General features: G+C 49.2%; 1 protein-coding gene across 2 annotated transcripts; it reads right to left on the bottom strand.

Moving 5' to 3' along the window:
* Positions 1 to 4,576: 4,576 nt before the first annotated feature.
* On the bottom strand, positions 4,577 to 22,130 carry ROGDI (rogdi atypical leucine zipper). 2 transcript variants are annotated; one of them, XR_003535927.1, is made up of 12 exons: positions 22,069 to 22,130; positions 19,636 to 19,707; positions 18,273 to 18,355; positions 16,879 to 16,933; positions 16,268 to 16,348; positions 13,812 to 13,907; positions 12,477 to 12,575; positions 11,890 to 12,003; positions 10,187 to 10,236; positions 9,537 to 9,663; positions 8,214 to 9,001; positions 4,577 to 7,645 (listed from the first exon to the last, which is right to left on the bottom strand). XR_003535927.1 is itself a non-coding variant. In XM_027693691.1 (11 exons), the coding sequence occupies exons 1-11, from the start codon at positions 22,108 to 22,110 to the stop codon at positions 8,960 to 8,962; spliced, it is 861 nt and encodes a 286-aa protein (XP_027549492.1). In that variant the 5' UTR covers positions 22,111 to 22,130; the 3' UTR covers positions 8,087 to 8,959. The 2 variants fall into 2 exon arrangements, 1 of the variants encoding a protein (XP_027549492.1); XM_027693691.1 differs by lacking the exon at positions 4,577 to 7,645 and having other exon boundaries at positions 8,087 to 9,001.
* Positions 22,131 to 23,340: the final 1,210 nt, after the last annotated feature.

Below are 23,340 nucleotides of genomic sequence, written 5' to 3'. Positions count from 1 at the left end.
AACTGGTAAGGGAAGGAAGGAGGTTGCTATAAGCAACACAAGCACGTTGAGGAGCTGCAATACTAGCAAAGACAGGGTAATAAATATTTCTGTTCCCTCTTGGCAAGTGGTCATAATGGGTTCCCATCACAGGGTGCTGAAATACTCCCCAGCAGTAATTGAACCTGGCAATCAACAGAAACGCCAAAAACAGACTCTAATCATCAGAACCAGAAAACTTTCATCTACATTTTCTAGTAACTCTCAGGCCAGCCAATACTGACTTTCCACAAATTTTCAAACTCAGGTCTCAGGGCTGCAGGGGGATTTGCAAAAGGAACCAGGAGGACACAGGTAACTGCACAGCCATAAGCCTGATGCCAACTCAGGAAAATAATGGAAAAGTTGAAAAGGGATTATTTAATTAATGTCAGGACAGAGCTTTTACCGATGTCTTCTTACCTAAAATATCTACTTGCAGTGAAAAATATCAAGTGACTTTGATGAGAGCTATTTCTATAACCCCACTGTGATTGGCACTGTCTACCAGAGTGTCCCTGAATGCTCAATTTCACACCACAACAATACCAAATCAGAATAATGCTCACCAAGTGGGTTAAAACCCCATTAACTACAGCTAGAAAGGGAAAATCATGGCTGAGTGAGTACCACTAGCGATGTGGGAGCCTTTATCACCCACCCTGTCTGGTAGGCTGGGAGAAGGCAAGTACTTGGCATCTAAACCCATCTAAATATTGCTGTATTGTGCCAAGGAAAAAAGAGAAGCCCCATTTGCAAGCTGGGATCTCAGCCCTAGCTGAGAATGGAAGCTGCACACCCTCAGACTGGGGGCAAAGCATGCATTTCTTTTACCAGGCAATATAAAAGTGTTTGAATTGGCAGCAAGTCATCCACCCCATGGTGGTAATGTTCAAGTTAAGGTAAAGGCTTTCTCAAAGAAAAGTTAAAGGTCAGCCCCGATGATGGGGTTGCAGAGGGAAGGGCACCCTGTCTGACCACCTGGGCTCTCTGGGGTGAGACAAGGCTGGAAATGTTCTCTGATGGGCAGCTCACCTGAGCAGAAAGTCACTGAGTGGCACCATTGTCCCTTCTCATGCACTGGTACTTGTGTTTGCATTCCCTCCTTGTCTCCCTCACTCATGAGCTGACTCCCTTCGTGAGATTTGACCCCCAAACCTGGGCATCTCCCACACCACTACTAAACACACAGAGCCCAGAGATTTCCTGAAAGAGAAGAAACTGCTTTCACATCTCTCTTGCACTTCCCCACACCCAGCAGTCATAATGTCTGAAAGCTCATGGCATGATCCTGAGGGGCCCAGCAAGAGGGTGTCCCCATCCCAAAGTTCAGTGGGGAAGAGAGCAGCTCAGAGACAGGGAGAGAGCCAGGGGAATGCAGCAAAGGAGGAGCAGCATGAGCGTTATGAGGAGATGCAGAAAGATGCTGAGTGACTTTTGGAACTCAAGAGACGAGGACCACCTCCCACACTGGCTCCAGCACTTTGGAGACAGTCTTTTCTCTACAATCAAAATCTCTCCATTTTCACCATCTGCTTAAGTTAGTTCTTCATATCTCTCTGGCCCCCCAGGAAATAAATGCTGGGTTTTGCCTCCTGCCCATTCAAGCTTTCAATGTCACCAGCTAATTTCCCACCTTCCTGCAAGCCCACTCAAACATCCAGCTGGCCCTGTGGGCAAATTTACCCAGACGCTGTCTTCCTCTGGTATCGCTGCCCCATCCCAGCTCTTACATCAGTAAGATATGAGACACCGATGTCATCCCCATCTCTGGGCAGTGAATCAGCACACATGGACATCTTTCAGGTGAGTTATTGACTCTCTTGGTAAGCTGAGAGGTAAAACATTCATTTCCCAAGTCAACTGAAAACACTTCTATTCCGTGATCTGAGTGGTGCTGGAATTTGGCTATAATTAGATTGTAGGGAGAGAAGTAGGGACACACAGTCTGCCTCGCTGTTCATAGCAATCAGGACAACCAATCCCACCCCCTGCAGAGATCACCAGAAAACAGAACCGGCTCTGTCTCCCACTCACAGGAGCCACAGGGGTTCCTGTGCTCTCCTGTGCACCTACATGTGCCCTGCTCCCAGGGTGCTGCATATGTGCGATGAGCCATGCAGAGGATAGCCAAGAGACAGGCTCCATGTGCACCCACTCACATCCTGGGCAGAGGAGGCAAGCAATACATCCTTATCTATGACAGGCCATGACACATGTCAGTTGAGTCTCTCTATGACAAGTGCAGAGTACCCGGTTTTGAAGCATTCCTATCTCCTATGGCTTCCACAGAACCCCTAGCTGAGGGAAGGGAATATTATTTTGTGGGTCCTTATGAATAGTGTGTCTGTCTCTTTTTCAGACTTACCCAGACACAAGCCCAAGCTTTTGAGAACTCAGCACCACACTTACGCCAGCCTCACCCACTGCCCATGGCTCTCTGCAAGGACGGCAGCGGGACCAGCCAGCAGTCCTTCCAGATCACTATATAGCAACTGAATCTTACAGCACCGAGGCCTAAGCTTCTCCCGCGCCAAGTGTGCACCAAGATTCTTCTCTGTTCCTCAGCTTCTCCCTTAATGAAAGAATAGCAGCAACAGTATCACCAAAACAGCATCCATAACAGTCCCCTAGCCCTCTTCACATGGGGGCTTGTAAGGTCTTGTTAACATTCCCTTTGGAACACTCAGAATTTTCTTCAGTTGGAGCTCAGTCTGGAAACAGGTGTGCTTTATCAAAAACAGAAAGCAGCTGGGGATTTTCAAACCATGGAAGTAAGAAATCAAGGCCTAAACTTTCCCTAGTACATGCTCTGCCAGAGCAAACCCCACCCAAACACCCAAACTGCCTCTCACAGCTGCCCAAAAAACCTCCAGGCATCCCAGCACTCTTGGCAGGTGTGTCAGTGGGATTCCCTCTTGACCCAGCTCTTCCACTACTTTCACTCTGCCTTCCTGGCTTGCTGAAACGCCAGGAGCTCCCTCCTGTCTAAGCCATGGAACTGAGGATGCAGGCCAGCATTTTCATATTCAGGCTGAGCACCCATGGATTCATGTATTCTGCCAGGATCGAGTGTCTGGAGGAACAAAGCCAATGCACATCTCAGCTCCACACCTCTCCTTCTGATCCCAGTGGGCACAGGCCTGCTGCTGGCTGCTGCTCCCTGGGAGCGGGCTACAACAGGCTCTTCCTAGCTCCAGTCCCCAGTGACCCACATGCATCCTCCCCTGTACCCCAGTGGTACAGTGCTGCCGTGATGCTTCCATCCACTCAACTCCTCTACAAGAAGCAAGCAGGGCCAGTCTCCTGGAAATGAGCAACAAACCGCGGTTTCCCTCCTCAGTGGCCCACCCTAGAAATGAAAGCCAGGACCTGAAAATGGGGGACGCAGCTGGAATAGCAGCTCTGCTAGAGCAAACACCTTGAGCATGGGCTCTGCCAAGCGAATCACCTTCAGAAGCAGGTGCATCAACCTCTGCACCACCTCCTGCCTCCTGCTGAGGATGAAGATGGGACCAGATAGGCATGACACTGCACTACCCTGTGACTGTCAAAACAGCTTGTCTGCTGCCACTTCAGATAAGCACTGTCAAGCGGGGGGGGTGGGAGCACAGACCCCATCCCAAGTGTTGCTATGCCCAGGCTGTGCAGCCGCCAGCACTTGGCTCACTGTCAGGCTGGGCCCCTGGCTACCTTCTCATCAGCACCAGGCCAGCACCTGCTGCTTGGAAGCATCATCCTGCTTGCACTTCCGCAGCACCAGCTGTGCTGACTCCAGGCTGCCTTCCTGAGGAATGTTCCATCCATCCATCTTCAGCTGCTCCAGTTATACCAGTCATGGACTAAATGAACTCAACAAATGTCTTGGGGGGATGATCAGGGACTAGTGAAATGTGGAAAATACTGTGGAAAGTATTACAGAGACATGGTTGATAGAAAGAGGCCATGAGAGAGACACTATAGCTCTGGTCCCACGGTAAAGGAAAACTGCTAGAAGGTCACTGTATCTCTGTGAAACTGTGTACGTGACAGAAGAATAGAATAAAGCGGATGGGAAAGCAGAACAAATAGCAAATAAGTAACTATAAGAATGCATTTGCGCAAATATGACTTAGGTAATTAGAAGCCAATGATGAGCCTATGCTTGTAATATGCATGAAGCTAATTATTAACCTTTATAAGCACAAAGCCTGCAACAATAAAGTGGATAAGTCATGATCAATCTCTGTGGTCATGTATTCTTTTCCCGCCGTCTACAACAGTGAAATAATACCCAAGCTTGTGCACAGTTATAGGTGTATATATCTACGTATATAGTTGAAAGGTGTAAATCTGGGCATGGCATAAATAGCATAGAATAAGGGATGGATAATGTTATGGTTACAAAGCAAGGTGGTGGAGCTTTAGTGTTGAATATTCGATACCACCCACATCACTGCTGGGGTGTGGTTTTTAGCAGGGGAAAAAAAAAAAACTAAGGCAGCCACCAGAACTGAGAAATCAACATTTTTGCCTTGGTCTCTCCAGGAAGGAGCAGGGTCAGCCACCCTGCGCACCCAGTCCCCACTGCCACCACCGGGGTCAGCGTTTTGGTAGTAAACCTCCCAATTCGAACGAATCAGCTCTCCAGGTTTTGGTTTGTCCCCATTTGGTTTTTCATTGTTCCCAGGCAGGGGAAGGGGGTGAAGTTTGAGCCAGGAGAGCCTCTTTGCCATCTTGCCTTTGTTCCCAGGGGGCCATGTGGTGTTGCTGCATGGGAACAGTAACCACCTTGTTCTAGGGGGGCCAGGCAACAACTTGCCGTTGTTGGTTCCCTCTTTTGCATAATCTCTTACTATTGTTGTTGTGTATATTGCAATTTGTTCAGTAAACTGTGACTCCTCTCCTAGTATTCTTTCCTCCACTGCCAACAGGGGACGATTTTAGTGGGCTTGGCTTTCCCACTGAGTTTTAAAACCAGCACACCACGTTAGAAAAGCCCATCCCTGAGAGCTGCTTTATGTGCCCAGATGCCTGGAAAGGGATACGCACAATCGGACCAGGAGTGGGGACAGACTTTCACTCACAATAGGTGGGTTCTAGAGATCCTGACCCTCTCATTCTGCCCCACCCCATAGAATCTTCGCCAGCACCGGTAGAAGACAGAGGGAGAGAGGCTGGTTTGCCAATGGGTCAGGGATAAGGTAAGCTCTGCAGTTGGTGCCCAGTTCCTTGGCTGGCACCTGGGGACCCACCTGGGCAGAGGGGTTATCCACCACTGCAGCTGCCTCTTGAAAGCTCTCCTTTAAGATCCCATGCCTGGTCAAAAACCATGAGAACCTGAAGATCATTGAGGACTTGCTGGCCCTTGGCATATACACATAGACATCCCTACACAGGAAGTGTGGGTGCAGCTGTGATTCCTTCAGGTAGACGTGAATTCAACATGAAAAAGGAAAAGCAAATAAGGTACACCCATATATAGGGAAACTGAGTCAGGCCACTGGTGAAATACCCTCACAAGACCCACACAGGATGGCAAGGCTGCTCCGCACACAGCCTGTGAGACGAAGAGCAGGGATGATCACACCGTGCATCCCTGAACTGCACAGAATATGTCAAAAGCTGAAAGGGACCCATAAGTACCATCGAGTCCAACTCCCTCCTCCTCTCAGGACTAGCAGTTTAAAAAATAATCACAATTCAGAAAAGAGTAGGGTCATTTATAATGTGATAGCTAAATGATTTGCCTCAAGCTGATATTGCTGTTCATTTTTTAACTGTTGGTATTAACAACTTGTGGAAAATCAATGTTCAGTCTTCCGTTTCTGTTCGGTTGTGTTGCTCCGTGTCACTCAGTGGAGACAACAAAAGCAGTGTGCCCTGTGCTTCTGTCGCTTCCTGCCTTCTGAGTCCTTTCCCTTAACACAAGACCGTTCACTCCTCTTTTTGGACACTGTGGGTCAGCCACTGGGGATTCCATCCCTCCTGACAGGAGTCATCTCACTCCACTCCTGCTCTAAGCTCGGGAACAGCCTTCCCACCGCGCACGGTCATGCCCAAGCCCCAGTTCGGTGGCAGGGTTACAAGGCTCACCTGACTCAGGTGATGGCCTGCATCCTCCAGCGAGGGACTGGCAGCGTGTGGCTGCATCTCTTGCAGTCCTCCCGGCTCACAGGGCCTGCCTCACTGCCCAGCAGGTCCCCAGGTCTCCCCCACCGCCAAGAAGCTCTGAGCAGAAATGGAGCCGAGCCAAAGCCCAGGCCTGGAAAGTGAGATCTACACCTTCCTGAGCTGGCTGGCAAGACAAAGATTCTTTGAGATTAAGCGGGACATCGCTGCTTTTGCCATCTTCATGTGTGAGTGCAGAGCTCAGCACGAGGCATGTGCCAGATGACTTGGAGCTGGGCTGGGCAGGCAGCTGCTCTGATCCCGGCAACTCAAGCAGTCCCCAGCAGTCCTCCCTGCACTGCCCCCGCACATCAGAGCTGGAATCAGGACTGGCATTCCATTCTGCACACTCCTGCCTTCCACAACCAAGGAAGACTTTTCTCATCAGAAGAAAACAACACACATTTGGTTGCATATTCTACCCCTACCAGCAGGAAGCTGAGTTAAAGAGGATGTGACAATATTGACTGAACCGCGCACGCACTAGTGTGAATTAAAAAAGGAGTTCGCTCCGCACACAGGGAGGGCTAAAGAAGACCACAGACAGTTAATAACCAGAGAGCTTATTAACTATTAAAAACATTCTCCTCTGAAAGGCTGTTAATGGTGAGCAGCTCCACACATGCACAATCACTCTCTAAGCAGGAAATGGTCTGGATCAGAGCAAGGGTTGGTAAATGCACACCCAGGGTCATGGTCACAACTAGTCATAAGGCTAACTGACTGGAATCAGTAACAAGTCTGCTATTGCATCAGCCCATCCAGGCCTCTCTACCTTCCACATTCATTCACACACATTCATCAGTCACAGCCCGATGCTTACCTGTAGGCTCTGTTATGGCCTGCAACCTGTGACATCAGCATGCATTAGGCCAAGCACAGCACCAAGTGTCGAGTCCCCAGAGAAGGAGGCTGCAGCAGCACAAGGCTGGCACTAACCCACACAGGATCCTAGGTGTAGGGGGCATGTGTTAGGGATACTGGAAGGAGCATCCTGGGAGATGAAGTCCCAACTGTACTCCTGCACATGGGCACTGGGGTGCCCCATGGTAACTGGCTAAGAGAATCACGTGTCGTTTTAAAGTGCATATAAAAGATGCTGTTTGCTTCCAATAGACGGATTTGGTTGTTTGGACCCCCAACCAATCGAGTCGTGTGAGTTTATTATATTAATAAATGCCACACCCAGGGATCTCACAAAGGGGCAGGAAGGAAGGGCACAGATAAGACAGGCCACATGCCCAGAGCAAAGGTCTATGCAGGACAAATAAGAATGAAACCAACATACCAACCTCTAGTCTCCACCCTTGGAGTGATTCAAAACCCCTCTGAACATGGTACTGGGAGACAAGGTTTGGACAGCCCTTCTCGAGAGGAGAATTGGACCAGATAGACCTAGAGAGCCCCCTTGCAGCCTCAACCATTCTGTGATTTCTTTGAACACAGAGCTCTGGATAGCACTCGGAAAACAACCAAACTGTCAATGGATAATCAAGCTTGCTGTTTTCTATAAAATGGTGAGCCTGCAGTGCTCACCTCAGCACACACGTAGGATCCTGGGCAAGGTATTCATTCCAGTGAGGGAAGTCACCAGAAACAGTCTGGAAACAGCTAGCTGGAGCCCACCAGGAGACAGGTGATGCTTCTCATCACTTCCCAGCCAGCTCCAGGAGCCAACCCAACCCAGGCTCAGTACCTGCGGCCTCTTCAAGACAAGTTTGGAAAACTACTTCAAGTAGGACTTGGGTGTCAGACAGCACTGGGCTGAGGCCATTTAAACCAGGCCCAGCCTCTGAAGAGCTGCCCAGCTGTGCCCCAGAGACCACTGCTGTCCTCCCACTAAGGCAAAAGGAAACACAGCATGCATAACCAAGAACAGCCATTCACTTGTGAGGGAGCACACAACCTCAGATACTAATTCTTTTACAGCCCATAGGAGCATTGCAGGCCTGAGGGTCTTTATTTCAGTTATCAATGGCTAAAGGGATGAGTTACACACTGTAGCATCCATAGGCAGTAAATCAGTGTAGCAGTGTGGTACTCACTTTGTATTTAATGACAGGATGAGGGACTGAACAGGTGTGCTCAAGGAACCAAGGCAACTCCAAAGGCTAGCAGCGAAAACAAGATACTAAACCTGGAAAAGACCAATGAGCCCAACTAGGGCTTAGGGAAAAAAAATATCACATTGATGCCAGGGAAAAAAATTAAAAAAAAAAAGGAGTTCAAACATCAGCAAGTAAGAGCATCCTCAAAGGGGAATCAGTAACATGGGGATGGACAGAACAGGGAGGAGAGGGAGTCGCTCAGGGTTAGTGATAACCACAGCTGGAGCAGATCACAGCAAAGTACTTCACTACATGGAGCGACATGCCCCACCTTTTATGAGGTGTGTTAAATTACCCTTCCCCTCTTCCCAGCCACCCCCCAGACCAGGAATTAAAGTTACAGCACTGTGTACAGATCCAGTTAATGAGGGTGGTCCAGAGCCCTCATCCCTTGTAACAGACCCGCGTAACTCATCAGGAGCTTGGGAAATGTGAGCCGCACAATGCACAAGAGGACAGGGACAGGTGGAAGCTCCAATCACCCAGCACTGCTTTGTGCCCTGCTTATGCGGCAGTCCCAGACAAGGCTACTAAAGCTGTGTCTCTGGGTACACTGACCCTGCCCTTTGGAGGGCATCTTGCAGTGAACCCCAACATTCCTCAGGTTGACCTAGACTCAGCTGGGATGAGAAAACAAAGAGACACTGGAAGTACTGTAAGGGCTTAAACTATTCCACAGAGAGTTAATATGGCCTGTAGTTCCAGTAACTGGAGAAAACGGAGATCTGAAAAGCAAGAAGAAAAGCAGGTAAGTTCCTGTACCCCTTGGACCACGGAGGAAAGAGCACATAATACATGAGGTCTGAGCTTCGCAGCACTACACACTTCAGCAGTGCACTGCTGACGGGCAGGTTTGCTGCTGCTGTCACTGAAGGTACTCGGAGCACAAAGTTATTTGCTCAAGGTGGCAGCCAGGCCAGCTGCACAGCTGGAACTGAGCATTGCTCTACTGGAATCTAGGTTGCTGAGGTCTCCATGCTCCTCTCCAGCACCCTGGTGTTTCCTGTCATCCAGCTCATGACTGAGAACACAAAAGTGTCTACTTGCTCCTTTCCATCTAGTCACTAGCTCAGCAGACATCTGCCACACCACTATACTTATCTTATGGCTGTCAGCTAGGCAGTGCCAGCCAGCTCCCTGGCTCCAGAGCATTGACTCATCCCTTGTTTTCAGCAAGTTGTACAAAATAACATCGCATCAGATCTAAGGTCCTCTCAAAATCCAGAGTCAAAACCAAAGCCCCTTCTCCAAGCCCATTACCTTGTCCTTCAGTTGCTGGCAAAGCTGCAGTGAAACTGTGAAGAACACAAGGGCATCATTTAACCACGGGACAACACATTCCACTTTATGGACATGGTTGACTTCATAGCGCTGGCTGGCAAACTCACTGGAGGGGGGAAGAAGAGCACAGCTTCACACACAGTGGAACAGAGCACAACTCCACTGTCCTCCATTCCCACAGGAGAGACTGATGATTTCTACCACATTTAAATCACCATCTGGCAAAGTTACAAGAATGCAAAGACTCAGCCCACCTCTGACCAGATTTAGAGTTAAGCTAAAGGGTGAAGGCAGAAATTTCTTAACATTCCAGAGAGGCACAGAAGCAGGAAATGATGATGGCAACGCCAATAACTGAACGCTCATTTTGGTTGAAAACTCTTATTCTAGCTAAACTCATGGCACTGTATGGATGGGCTGGATCCTAGAAATTCACATCTTTGAGCCTTTATGGACAAGTCATTAAAGAGACAAAACAGAACATTCACAGGCACAGCAAGTGACTCAGTCCAGCTTCTCTGCTTCACAGATGCTACAATGAAAACTGCACACAGCTATTTGGATCTCACCCTCAGCACACACCTACACCTGTTATCCAGGTACACTACCCCTGTAGTGACTGTACTTACAACATGGCCCCAGGGTTATGTAAAATGGACCCTCCAGCAGGCTTGAAGTTCTAGAGAAGGAAAAGTTCATTAGGATTTTGATGCAGTAAACAAACCACTTAGAAGAAAGGTATTTCAGGTTTGCACTTTCAGTAGCCTGACACCTAGAAATGCCCACATTCTTATTTGCCTGGATACTCCATCCATATGTAATCCATGTTTTTAGATGTTTTTACAGGTGTATTGGGTTTGCGTGGCCAGTTTTTGGTAGTGGGGGGGCTACAGGGGTGAATTCTGTGAGCAGCTGCCAGAAGCTTCCCCCATGTCCACCAGAGCCAACTCAAGCCCGCTCCACTGGTCCATCAGGATGAGCCCATCAGAGATGGCAGTGACTCCTTGGGGATAAGCTATTTAAAAAGGAAAATTAAAAAAAGTTATTGTGCAGAGGGAGAATATGTGAGAGGAACGGCTCTGCAGACTGCCAGGGCAGTGCAGAAGGAGGGGCAGGAGGTGCTCCAGATGCTGGAGCAGACATTCCCCTGAGATTCTGTGGGGAAGCCCCTGATAAGGCAGCTGTGCCCCTCCAGCCCACGGAGGGCCAGAGGAGTGCAGAGATCCACCTGCAGCCCGGGAAGGAGACCCACACTGGAGCAGGTGGTTGCCCAAGAGAGGGCTGTGAACCCATGGGAAACCTATGCTGGAGCAGGATCCTGGCAGGGACCTGCAGACTCACGGAGAGAGGAGCCCACGTGGGAGCAGGTTTCCTGTTAGGATTTCTGACCCTTTGGGGGACCCACACTGGAGCAGCCTGTGCCTGAAGGGCTGCACCCTGGGGAAGAGTGACCCATGCTGCAGCAGTTTGTGGAAAACTGCTGCCCACGGATGGACTCACGTTGGAGAACTCCATGGAGGACTGTCTCCTGTGGGAGGGACCCCACACTGGAGCAGGGGAAGGACTCCTCTCCTTGAGCAGTGGCAGGAACAACGTGTGATGAACTGACCATCACCCCCATTCCCATCTCCCTCCACTACTGAAGGGAGAAGGGAGAGCCTGGGAAGGAGGGAGGGGTGGGGGAAAGGTGTTTTTCAGATTTATCTTATTTCTCGTTATCCTACTCTGATCTTGTTAGCAATAAATTCAATTAATATCCCCAATTCGAGTCTGCTTTGCCTGTGACTGTATTTGGTAAGTGATCTCTCTCGGACTTTATGTCAACTCATGAACCCTCTGTTGTATTTTCTCCCCCCTGTCTGGTTGCAGAGGGGAGTGACAGAGCAGCTTTGGTGGGTCCTGACATCCAGCCAGGGTCAACCCATTACAGCAAGCTGATCCATGCAACAGCTACAGGGGAAAAGCATCCATCAAAACTCCGTTCAGGAAACGCAAGATGCTACTTTGATGTAAACTGGATTACTACAATTATGCCCTCCCAAAATTAAGCAAAATTATCAAACTATATTGTAAGTACTTAGTGATAAATAGTTACTGGCTTTCTCCAAAGCACTGGTATGTTCTTCTGGGCTAAGTAGCCATGCCCCAAATTAGATTTAGAGACAGTGCTCTGTGTGCAGCAGACCTAAACACAGACACTTAGCACCAGTCACTGTCATTTCTGCATTTTCTTATGCCCATAACATTGTACCAGATAGCAGTGTGATCTCCTCCTTGCAGTGGGATGCAGGGAGAGGGAACTAAACAAGACTTAGGAAATAGCAGACATCACCTTGGTTGTGCTGGGCTGCAGCACGTGGAGCTGGTAGACAGTGAGGCACAGCTTGTTCAGATTAATATAGAAATTCACAAGGATGTCTGGAGGCAGCACAGGGGTGAACATTTTCTGGTGAGAAAATAAGTAGTTTCTTTGTCAGTGAAAGGATCATCATTTCTAATGCTGGGAAATAACTCCCTTTTCCTAAGCAACACTACAATTACAATGGCAAGAGAGACATTAGGAGAGAAACAAAGACTGAGCAGCTGCAGGCAACGGTTGTTTCTCTCACTGCCCTTGATCAAATGGTATGTGCATGACAGTGAAAAGAGAGGATGGAGCAGTGTTCACAAGGGCAAATCATCCCTGGACAAGACTCCTGAGCAGAGAACAGAACTTAGGCATGAGGACTCTGGTTCTCAGAGAGTAAGTCATCTGCCACTCCCACAGGAAAATACAGAGCAGCCAAAACCACTCAGGGTTTGCTTCATCCCTGCCTCAAGAGACACTTCAGAAACCCACTTCCACCCGGATGCTGCCCAACATCCAAACTGTTGCATGCTGCCAGACCTGTATGGAGATCTAGACCAGCATATACTTACTGTGAGACCGCTAGAGGCAATTTCTGGTAGTGTTAGGGTAGCTGGAGTGGTCAGCCGATTTCGGGCTCTGGACAGCTGCAACATCACAGCATCCATAAGCTACAAGATAACATACAGAACACTGCTGAGTGTGACCCCCAAACAGCTCTGGACAGCATGCTGCAGAATCCTACAGCCTTCTGCAAGTGTTACAACAACCACAACCCCCCCCCACCCTTCCAGGAATTCAGGGATGTATTGGGAAGGGGTGGCTGCCACAGAAATGCTGTTTAAGTGTTACCACAATCACACACCCGTGAGACAGGCCAGGAGTGTTCAATACCAGGGAATGACAAGAAAACAGCTATTCATTACAAGAATACCAAGAGAACATGAGCTCAATTACTGATGCCCCAGAAGCATCGACAAACTCATCACCATCTCTTCAGAGGAGCAGGCATTAAGGAAAAAAACACGCTGCTTTCTCGTTCTCCTCATTCCCACATCACAGGTACAACTGCTGAATGGCCTCCCCCTGCCCATAACCAGCTATGACTGAGGGAACTAGAAAGAAGAATCAGCTCATTGTGAGGCCAACCCTGCCAGAAACCACAGTTCAAAGGCTCTATTCAGGCAGACTTTCTTTTCCAGAAAAAAAGGGGGAAGCAACACAGGTCAGTAATAGAGCTCATGATTGCTAAAATGAAGGCATTTTATATTATGACTAATTCCTCTCCCTACTTCCACCTGAAATTAAAAAGGAAATAGTTTTATTATCTAAACTTCTCCCTATGAGCCGCCCTTGCCCATGTGGAAACTAAAAAAGGTTTAGTTTTCTCATGTTTGATGTTGTGATGGATTGCAATGAGCAAGCTGATACTCTGGTGCCTTCAGAGAGCACTTCCAAGCAGAGGGTTAGGCTTCACTGCCATGCAGCAGCTGCTCTATCAGACCCCAGCAGCTACTACTGGCAAGTGAGAAGTAACTTTCAAATCCTCAATAAACCACAAGTACTGTCATCTTCTCGTTGCTGATGGCTGCCTCACTGCTGCTCTCGCCAGCAGCACTGGTCAACAGAGAACTGTAACCACATCATCCACAGAAGATCAAGGAAGATCCTCCCAGATTATCACTGGTGTGCAACAGGGTACCAGCTGCTCAGATTACTGATGCCCAACTGGTACAGATTCATATCAAATACAAGGTCACATGGACACTCCTCGACACAGGTACAACTGCAAAGTCCATTTCCACTAAGAGACTCAGACAGCAATGTGCATTAACTGTGTTTAAAACAACAAATGGAGGGAAGAAAAATGCATGTTCCTACCCAAGCAGCAAGGGCTTTCTCCTCACCTTGAGCACCTCTGAGCCTGTTTTGAACTGGTAGTTCACATCTCGATTCATAAGCAGGTAAATGGCTTGGTTCACATGGTTTCTGGCATCCTGGATCTGCAAAGGTACAATGGCAGCCCTATGAAAAAAACACTCTCTAATACGTGGTGGCAAGTAGAGGTGATCCCCATTATCTCACTGGCCTTCAGAAAACGGTGTCTTCTCACATGCTAATGCCACATCTGAATGCCAAACACTCTCTAACACAAACCTACCACTGCTGCCCAGATGCATTATTGGGTTCTTCTCTCAGGGACTGGAGATGCAAAACAGTCTGACAGCTACAACCTGGATTGTCAACAGAAATATTGCCGCTGCCATGAAGGAACATCAGCCACTCTTTTCCTGGGAGCCCTCTGACCATGACTGCTCAGGTAGGAATTCTCACTGCTGATGGAATGCAGCAGTCATCTCAAGCACCACTGAACAATGATTTCTTCCTTAGCTAAAACCAACCAATCAAAGCTAAAACCAACGGCATCGATTACATTGATGATTTCTAATGCAGCGTCTCTGGCAGTATCCCAGAGTCCTTCTAAACTAAAATTGTTGGGATTGAGAGTTATCTCCAGCATCAAGAAGCTGTGCCATTGTGTGGGACTGGAACAGACTCAGGACACAGTTGGCTCAAGTTCCTCTCAAGCAAGAGGAACACAATTATCAAAGCAAGGTATCATAGGTGTATCTCAGTGCTTTCATGGGAGCAAGGACAAACTAGAGGAAGACAATGGCCCGGGGAGAAAGTGACTGGTGTTCAGCTTCAGGCAGCAGCCAGAAAATTGAAAAAAGGAAAAAAAACCAACAAGGAGTAAATGAGAGGGTGCAATAAATGGAAGTGAGAAGCCTGAAAGCTTGTATGAGAAATGTCTGCTGGGAGACAGACAACACAGCTTGGGGTATTTGTAGTTTGATAGATCTACACTGCCCTCCAGCAATCCTAGATCCCAGGACAGCCTTGTAGAGGCCTCCCTGGCATAGATCTGGACACTGGTTCCTTCTCATGCAGAACTCAGGGATCACAGAACAGCCCTGCTCTTAGAAAGCACAAGTATGGGAGGCTATAGAGGGAAGAGAGAGATGGTAAGTTCACTGTCAAACTGCAGAGAGACTCTGCAGGTACTCAGGCATTTCCAAACATCACCCCCTTCAGCCTTTACACCTCCTAGATGTTTCTGAGCAAGTTAAATGGTTCCTGGCAGCATTACCCAACCAAGCAATGCCAATCCTGCTGTTATAATGATTTGCTTCATTCATATTCCCCCTTGTTTTTGCTCTGTTTTCTAATCAAGTTCCTCAAAATTTGTGTGCCTGCACTTGCGTTCCTCAAAAACATGCCTATACTACAATTTCTTACCAATGACTTCACTTTGCACAGAGAAACAAAACTCCAACTGGCACCACTCACTAAGGGAAGATACGATCTTTGAGATGCTCACTTTTAATTCAGAGAGGCGAAAGATCACCACATAACCACTTTAAATGCTTTTGCACACAGTCCTTGAGGCACTCACACTCCACATCTGAACAACATTACAACATAAAATGCTTGCAAGTAAATAAAGGAAGGTGTTTTCCATAAAAGCCAGTAGAAGCCTATCAACCAGGCAGCAGTACAAAACAGCCACAAAACAGGATGCACTGCTGAGTGCTGTCAGAAAAACTTCCTTGCCTTGTTGCAAGGCATAAACAAACCAAGTTGAGTTTGGCATTAACATCTCAAGTACACAATTTTCTAGATTTCTACAAAGTTGTCAGGTAGAGCTTTCACTCTGCTGCCAAAGCAGCTGTTGGGAATGGCACTCAATGCCAAATGCACTCATCACTTAAAAAAATCTGAGCCCTGGCAAGGGGAAGCACAAGGAATACATCTTCCTCCAACCTACTTAGCTTTGACAAAGTAACTGTAGTAAACCACCTCCTCAAAATCAGGCACTAGTTCAGGTCCTGAAATCAGGTATCTCCCAGCAAAATGGTGGGATAGCTGCATTCGTTTAACTCCTTACCTGAGGGAACTCAGACATGCTGCAGGAGCACAATGATGTCCTCAGTGTAAACAAATGTATCCATAAGAGAATGACAGCAAGCTACTTGAGGCCTCTGAAGCTGCTCTTTGCCCTGTTAGCCTGGGTGTCATAGGCAGACACAGGACAGTCCCGCACAGGCACCTTGGGCACTCTTTTAAAGGATCATGACTGCTATGCAGACAGCCTTCAGATTGCTGGTGTGTCAAGAATGAGCAGAACCCACCTCTTCCACCCAGCACTGTAACTGAATTTAACTGCATCTGCTTCCTCCCTGAGCTTCTACCACCGGAACTCATGTGAAATGGACATCAACAGTCTCTCTCAAAGGACTACAACAACTGCTTAGGAGGGCACAGACACTACAGACGGGTGGGCATCTAAAGCCAACAGTACCTGCTGCAATTTCCACTGTTTGTCTTCCCGGAACGCAAAGTGCAGGAGCTGATTGTTTCTGGGCATTTTCAGATTAACATCCTTGAAGAAAGAAATAAACACATGAGAGCAAGAAATGCCTGCATGCAAAACACGGAGGCTGCCAGTCCCACCCCACTCTTCCAGACCTCCCTGGCAAGCTGCATTCCATAGTCCTGCCACGGTCAGAACCTCAGTGCTCCCACAAGGTGATGTTAATACAAAGGATAGGTTTAAAGGCATTGAGTGAATTGGGATCCAGGCAGGACACATGACCTCAACTCAGAAAGTCCCCAAGGAAATTTGATACTACACAACAAAGGTGGTAAAGGCAAGGAATCCCCATGGAAGTTGACTCCAGCACTCACCACAGTGTGGGGGTGGTGGGAGGGAATGTCAGATGCTGGGTCTTGACAAATTGCAACAGTTGCTGAAACATCTAGTATTTAAGGCCTATTAGGGAAGACTGACAAAGAACACTCATCACTGGTAACACATAACCAGGGTGACCTCCCACCCTGAGGTGATCAAAGGGTAATAAGGATGACACCCACTCCTTGTAGTATAAAGCAAGAAGCATGGCAAGTACTCACAGCTTGACACAGGGCGTCTCCCTGCAGTGTCAACACACCTTTCACCTGGTCTGTGCTGGAATGAGAGGAAAGATCTGGGCAACACCAGTCACAAGAGGCACCTACTGACTGCCAACTCGACCCTGCCCCTCCCAGTCCTGTGTAGCCAGCCCAGTTCTTCCTGTGCGGGGTCTGAACACTATTCCTGCCCAGTACCTGAACACTACACGCACTTTCAAAGTCCCCAGCTCTTGGCCTGTGGCCAGCTGCTGTCATATTCTTTACTGGCCACCTCACTCCAACTGCCCTGCCTAAAACATTACCTTCATTTCTAATCTCATACTTATTCCATGAATCATCTCTCGACAGTTCGGTTGCTGTTACAAACAGCTCCAGCAGGCACAGGCATAAGACAATAAATGAATTACTGACATTGGAGGGTTAGGTGGTTAATACAGGAGTTGAATATTACAAACCACACCTCATCCCAAGGAAAAAAACCTAATATAAATAAAACCTAAATAAATAAAACCCCTCAACCCAAAATAAATAAAAAACTCACACCCCAAACCCTTTGAAAAATCCTGCAAGATGACTCACATCTACAATGAACAGTGAGGGGAGAAGACTGAAGCACCTGGGCCTTCAGGAACTCAGTTTGGCCACACCTTGCACTTTACTACATTAGACAGAGACTCTTTAGACCAACACTTTGCAAGATTCACCTTGCAACAACAAATGAAAACTAAAATTGAGTTTTATATTTTAAGATCTGAAGAAGACAATCTTCAAACCCAGTACAGAATTACTGCATCACCCCTTGCAATGCTCACTGTGCCGTTCCTAAGGACTTGCTTTGTGACAAGCTTGTGACCTTTGCCAGAGCAGCTATTGAGACCAAAGGCTATGGTGAAGACCAAAAACTGGACATCAATTTCAGAAGAACTGCATGTCTGCATCACCTTCTGCACAAGCCTCAGTTTGCTCTGTGTGAAGGAGATTTACTATTACTATCTTAGGGAGATCAAGACAAAGGTTAAGATTTGTCCACACAGTCAGAAACCGAGCCAAGAGTAGAATTCGGGTCTTGTAACTGCAACTCCCTGTGCCCAGAGTCATAAAAATGCCCCTAGGCAAACTGCCCGCATCAGCATGCAGCCAGGAATCAGTGATACCAGGTGTCAGCAGGAAACAGCACAAGGCTGGCTCGGGCAGCCCTCAAACACAGCTACCAACTGCTACCTTCACCTGCCGTGAGAGTTCGTTTGTTTGTTTTCCTTAAAGCAAAATCTTCTATTAAAGAAAACCCCACTATTCCAGGGGTGCTACAGAGCCCTTCACCACAGATGCTCCAGGACCTGCACCTGTTTGCTGTAGAGGGAAGTGACCGACTGACCACCACCACCACCACTTACCCTGATGTGCTCAGTACAAAATTCTCCTGCCTGACAGCTGCTCCTGAGCCACTGGTGGGCAGAGCGAAGCGGTGGGAGGCCTCCTGCCAGAGAGAGGACACAGTGAGTGCTGGAGCACCTGCACCACGAGCCAGGAACAAAGATAACATGGACACCAGCAAGTGGCCAAACAGTGAGTGCTCACCTCTGCCAGCCTCCTGAAGCCCATTGAGCAGAGCCCCTGGATTTCATCCTACTGCAGGACCAGCACAGTTTAGAAGGCTCAGTGTGTGCAACCCATAGCAAAAGACGTTTGGAAATCCCACATCCCGGAGCTGGGCAGTGCCAGAGGGGTCCCCAAGCTGCCCACAGAAGGAGCAGCACCCCTTACAGCCCAGCGCTGCACGCCCTCAGCCACCATGGTGCTGCCCCTTATCGCAGCTGAGGAAAGTCTGGAGTGAAAATCAGTCCCCCAACTGGTTATACTGGCTGGTGACAGTCCTTTAATCACTGTCCTGTAATCACACTTCACCCTTAAAACTATGACAAATTCTTCAAAAAAGGTATTACATATAAAGGTACTGCAGGCTTTTGTCACCTGCTACTGACTCCCGTCCTGGGGTTCTGAGTCAACACCATGGCACTCTTATCTCCTCTGGCACCCGCCCCTCACCTCCACATTTTTGGCCCTGCTCTTCCATCACTCACTAATCCCCAAAACCTCAGAGTGTTAAGGGGTTGGGCCTGTTGAACACTGACCCAGCAGGCACATGGTGCACTCCCAATGCACACAATCCCCCTTGGCCAGTTCCCCTCTGGCTGCTTGGAAAGAGCCAAAGCTGCAGCCCATGCTCAGGCTGGAGAAAGGTGCTGCCCACCTAGTTCAGCTGAGCACATCAGCACAAGGGGCAGGTACCAGCAGAGGAGTGAGCATGTCGAGGGTGGGATGGTTTTGAACGAGGAGAGTGCACGCTACTAATCACTGCACAAGTAGCAGCTGTCAGCTAAAGGCCATCACGCTCATTTTCACCATCACATGACGGAGCTACAGGCAGATCCAGATTCTGTTCCAGAAAATATTCACCTCTCAGGCAAATGCCTGGCAGATAGGTCTGGCTGCCTCCACTTCCCTTTTCAAAGCAGCTCTCAGCAAAGAGGGTCAAGAAAGAAGCAATCTTGGGGAAATCAGCTTTATTGGGAGTCCTCAAAACCAGAGGGCAAGCAAGCACTAGGGACAGCACTGGACATGGGTGCTGGATGTTTCCATACAGCCTCTACTGAGAATTTTTTTCTCCAGGGGAAACCTACGACCATTCCTCCACATGGGAGGGCAAACAAACCCACAGCACAAAACACAGACAAAATTAACAAAATTGAACCTCACCTTCAAAATATCCTGCAGCTGCCTCAAAACAGCATGGACCTCTTCTTGTAAAAGCCATTTAAACTCTTCTTCCTACGTCATGGAAAAATAGTAGTGGAACCATTAGAAGTCAAACAGTGGAAGTAAATCTCTCAGACACGTGTGAAAATTATTTAAGTTCCAAGTGTGGTGCTGTTTCTGTCCTGTTTAAATCAAGGAGGAGAAGAAAAAGATTTCTTCCTGGTTTGCTCAAACACCTCAGCCTCCACATCTCCACTTATCTACCCCAGTCCAATGAACTGTCCTCATTCTTGTCCTGACTTTGTTTAACAAAGCAGCATTCACACAAATCACTGTACCAATAATCCCAGGATTATTAAAGAACAGGCAGCACGGGATGCAAATTTTGGAGCAAAGTACAAATCCTGCTGCTTCAAAATCTAGAGCATCTTTTTAAGCTGCTGGGATGGGCTGACCTGGCTGCCAGACACCAACACAACCTTCCCCACTGCCCCTTTTGAACAGGCTGGGGGAGGAAATAAGTTCGTGGGTTGGGGTAAAGCCAAGGAGATCCATTTCCAGTTCCTGGCACAGGCAAAACTGAGCCATTTTGCAGACAAATTTGTCGCCAATTAGATGGTGAGAAACAAAGATAAAAACCAAAATGCCCTCCCCTCTCTCCCAGCATTTCCCCAAGCAACAGCAGCTTAAAAGCACAGCAAGCTAAACTGAAAATGGGGTGGGGGAGACACAGACAATCACTGGGCCAAATTCAGTAACCAACAAGTTTGGATCTGATGACTCATTGTCTCGGGCCTCCATTAGCTGCTGCCACAGAGAAGGCTGTATAAAGCAGACTCTCAAAGCACAGCTAATGTTTCTGTTAAACCATGAGACCTCATGCAGATCATCAGAGAAGTGGGGACAAAAGCAAGCAGACTACCACTTGTTACCCTGTAAGAAAAGAGAAATTTTCCATGTGGAAAGTTATGGAAGGGAATTAATTGAGCAGATTGCCCAAAGAAAAATGGGCAAGGTGTGGTCAACTCAGAACTTTAAGCTTGTGGTTTCTCTGGTAGACAGTTCCCATTCACCACGAGGCACACAAAATAACCACTCACTGATGTGTCAGCACCTCACACAAGAGTTTTCCCAACAACTAGTAGGAAAAGACCAAGTTTGTTTCAGCAAACATTCACCCAAAGCCAGCACACACAACAAAGCCAGGCAGGACTCCCTGTTATCCTTCAAAGAAGTCTGGGTGCAGGACCACTGACTTCCACCATTTAATCCTGGTCTGGATTTCTGGGAATCATATCGATCACAGAATCACAGACTGTCCTGAGCTGGAAGGGACCCATCAAGTCCAAGTGCGGGTCCTGCACAGGACATGCCAACAATCCCATCATGTCTCTAAGAGCATTGTCCAAATGCTTCTTGGACTCTGTCAGCCCTGGGGCTGTGACCACTGCCTTGGGGGAGCCTGTTCCAGTGCCTGACCACTCTTTGGGTGAAGATCCTTTTTCAAATATCCAGCCAAAACCTCCCCTGACACAGCTCCATGCCGTTCCCTCGGGTCCCGTCACTGTTCACCACAAAGACAGATCTCTCTGCTCTTTCTGTAGCGCTCACTCTCCTCCAGATTCCCAAAGGAACAGGGATCCCATGGGTGCAGCAGACTCCTTCAGTGCCTCCACCACCCACCTGCACTATGCAGGTGTTTCTACCTCAAAACCCCACTGGTGTCTTTCTCCCCTCTAGTCACAGCAAGAAATCTCCCCCTCCATACTAATTTCAGACTGAGTCAAGTTCATGCACCACGTCTGTGCACTACAAAGCTGTATTTTTGGGGAATGCTGCTCATGACCTTCCAAACCACATTAACGTGAGAAAGACCTGTTTTTCCCCCGTGGCTTTCCACCCAGCCCGATGGATCTCTGTACCGCCTCCCCAGAGCGGAGGCCTCGCTCCTCCTCGCAGCCGCTGTCCCGGGGAAGCCGCAGTGGCGGCTGCTCTGCGCCATCCCCGTTGCTGCACCAGGTCCCCAGGGCGGCTCTGGCCCTCGCCATGTGCGGGGCCTGTCACCAAGGTCACGGTGGACACTCGGGGTGCACCGGGAGCAGGGCGGCCCCGCTCGGGGCACACCGGCACGGAGACCCGAGCGCCGTCGCCGGGGGAGGCCGGAGGAGGCCCGAAAGCCTGGCCTGGCCACACGGCCGGAACGCGGGCACCGCCTGCAGCCGGGGCAGCTGCCCCGCGGTCGGGACCGGGCGGTCCCGGCATAGCGCTCGGCCCGGGCCGGGGCGCGGGAGCAAGGGACGGCCTTTCCACCCCATACCGCGGCTCCCCGCCCGAGCAGCCAGAGCGGGCCTGCGGGGGCCCGGCAGGGCTTCCGTGCCCGGGGCGGGGCTGCTGCCGCTCGCTTCGACCCCGCCGAGTGCCCGCCTGACTCACCAGCACCGCCCGCTCCGCCGTGCTCGCCATGGCCGCCGCCATCCCGCCGCCGTCCGCACCGCCCCCGGCGACCGCGGCTCCGCCCCGGGCGCCGCCATTGGCTCCAGCACCGCCCCGCCGCACCTTCATTGGCTGACGGCACGGCCCGGCAGAGCCTGATTGGGCAGCACTCCGTCCAGGGCCCCTCCCCCTCACGGCCATTGCCCCTCAGGGCCCCGCCCATGGCGCCTCACGGCAATGGTACCTTACAGCCCCGGCCCCGGCCGAACGCGGGGATCAAACAGAGCTGCGCGTAAGAATCCTCAGGAATGAGTGAAAACGTGCAAGTCTCATCGCCTCTTCTCAAAACAAATACATTTATCCTGGCAGTGAGATCGGCGGGTTCGAGCGGGAGCGAGGGGGCCACGCACACACAGCTTTCATCGCATCAGCCCCTCGTGGAAATGATCCTTCGTTCCCGGAGCAGGGAAAGCTTCCAACAGCACCAGTTCCTGCTGCAAGCACAGCTCTCGACTTTCTGTCACGTTCTGCGTTGCTTCTAATGGCAGTGCTCTAGAGGGAGTGGTTCTTGGGCACCTATAACTCCTGTAACTGGAGCCCACTGGCGTGAGCACCAGCCCCTCGTGCCTCGGCAGGAACAGCTGCAGCTGTCCAATTGCAAAAGCTGCCCGATTATTCACAAACAGTATTCCAGAGCTTGCAAAGACTTCAGGTGAAGGATCGTGTCTTGGAATGCCCAACCCACTGCTGAGTTAGTGTTCATAGAATCATGGAATAGTTTGGGTTGAGGGACCTTAACGCTAGTCTCGTTCCACGCCCCTTCCACTGGACCAGGCTGATCATAAGACTTAATGTTCAGAAAACCCCAAATGCCAGAAGGATGGATACCCCAGCCCATCACTTACACAAGCTGTCATCAACACCAGAACGTTAGAACTAAGCATCCTCCTCTCACCCCAGCTGCATGCAGCCCTCTGCACGCAGAGGCTGGAATTAATCCAAACTCATCCTCTGCAATGCCTTGCTGACAGTTCGAGGCTTCAGCAATTGTCTAAGTGCTCTCAGGAACGTTGTGGTTTTTCAGCAGCTCTGAGTTTCTAATATTCTGTGGAACACACATATTTCCTTAATGCCCCAAGACAACTCTGACAGGCTTTAGAAAGTGTCACAAGAACATTGTATTACCAAGAAAGGTTTTATTCTTTTTGCCAGTAGCTTTGTTAATTGCACAAAAAAAAAACAAAAACAAAAAACCCCCACAACAAAACAAAC

The sequence above is a fragment of the Neopelma chrysocephalum genome, unplaced genomic scaffold (assembly GCF_003984885.1).
Source record: "Neopelma chrysocephalum unplaced genomic scaffold, ASM398488v2 Primary Assembly neopelma1_93, whole genome shotgun sequence".
NCBI lineage: Eukaryota > Metazoa > Chordata > Aves > Passeriformes > Pipridae > Neopelma > Neopelma chrysocephalum.
The sequence above is the reverse complement of the archived record's forward strand: the minus strand, read 5'-3'. Positions and strand labels throughout refer to the sequence as shown.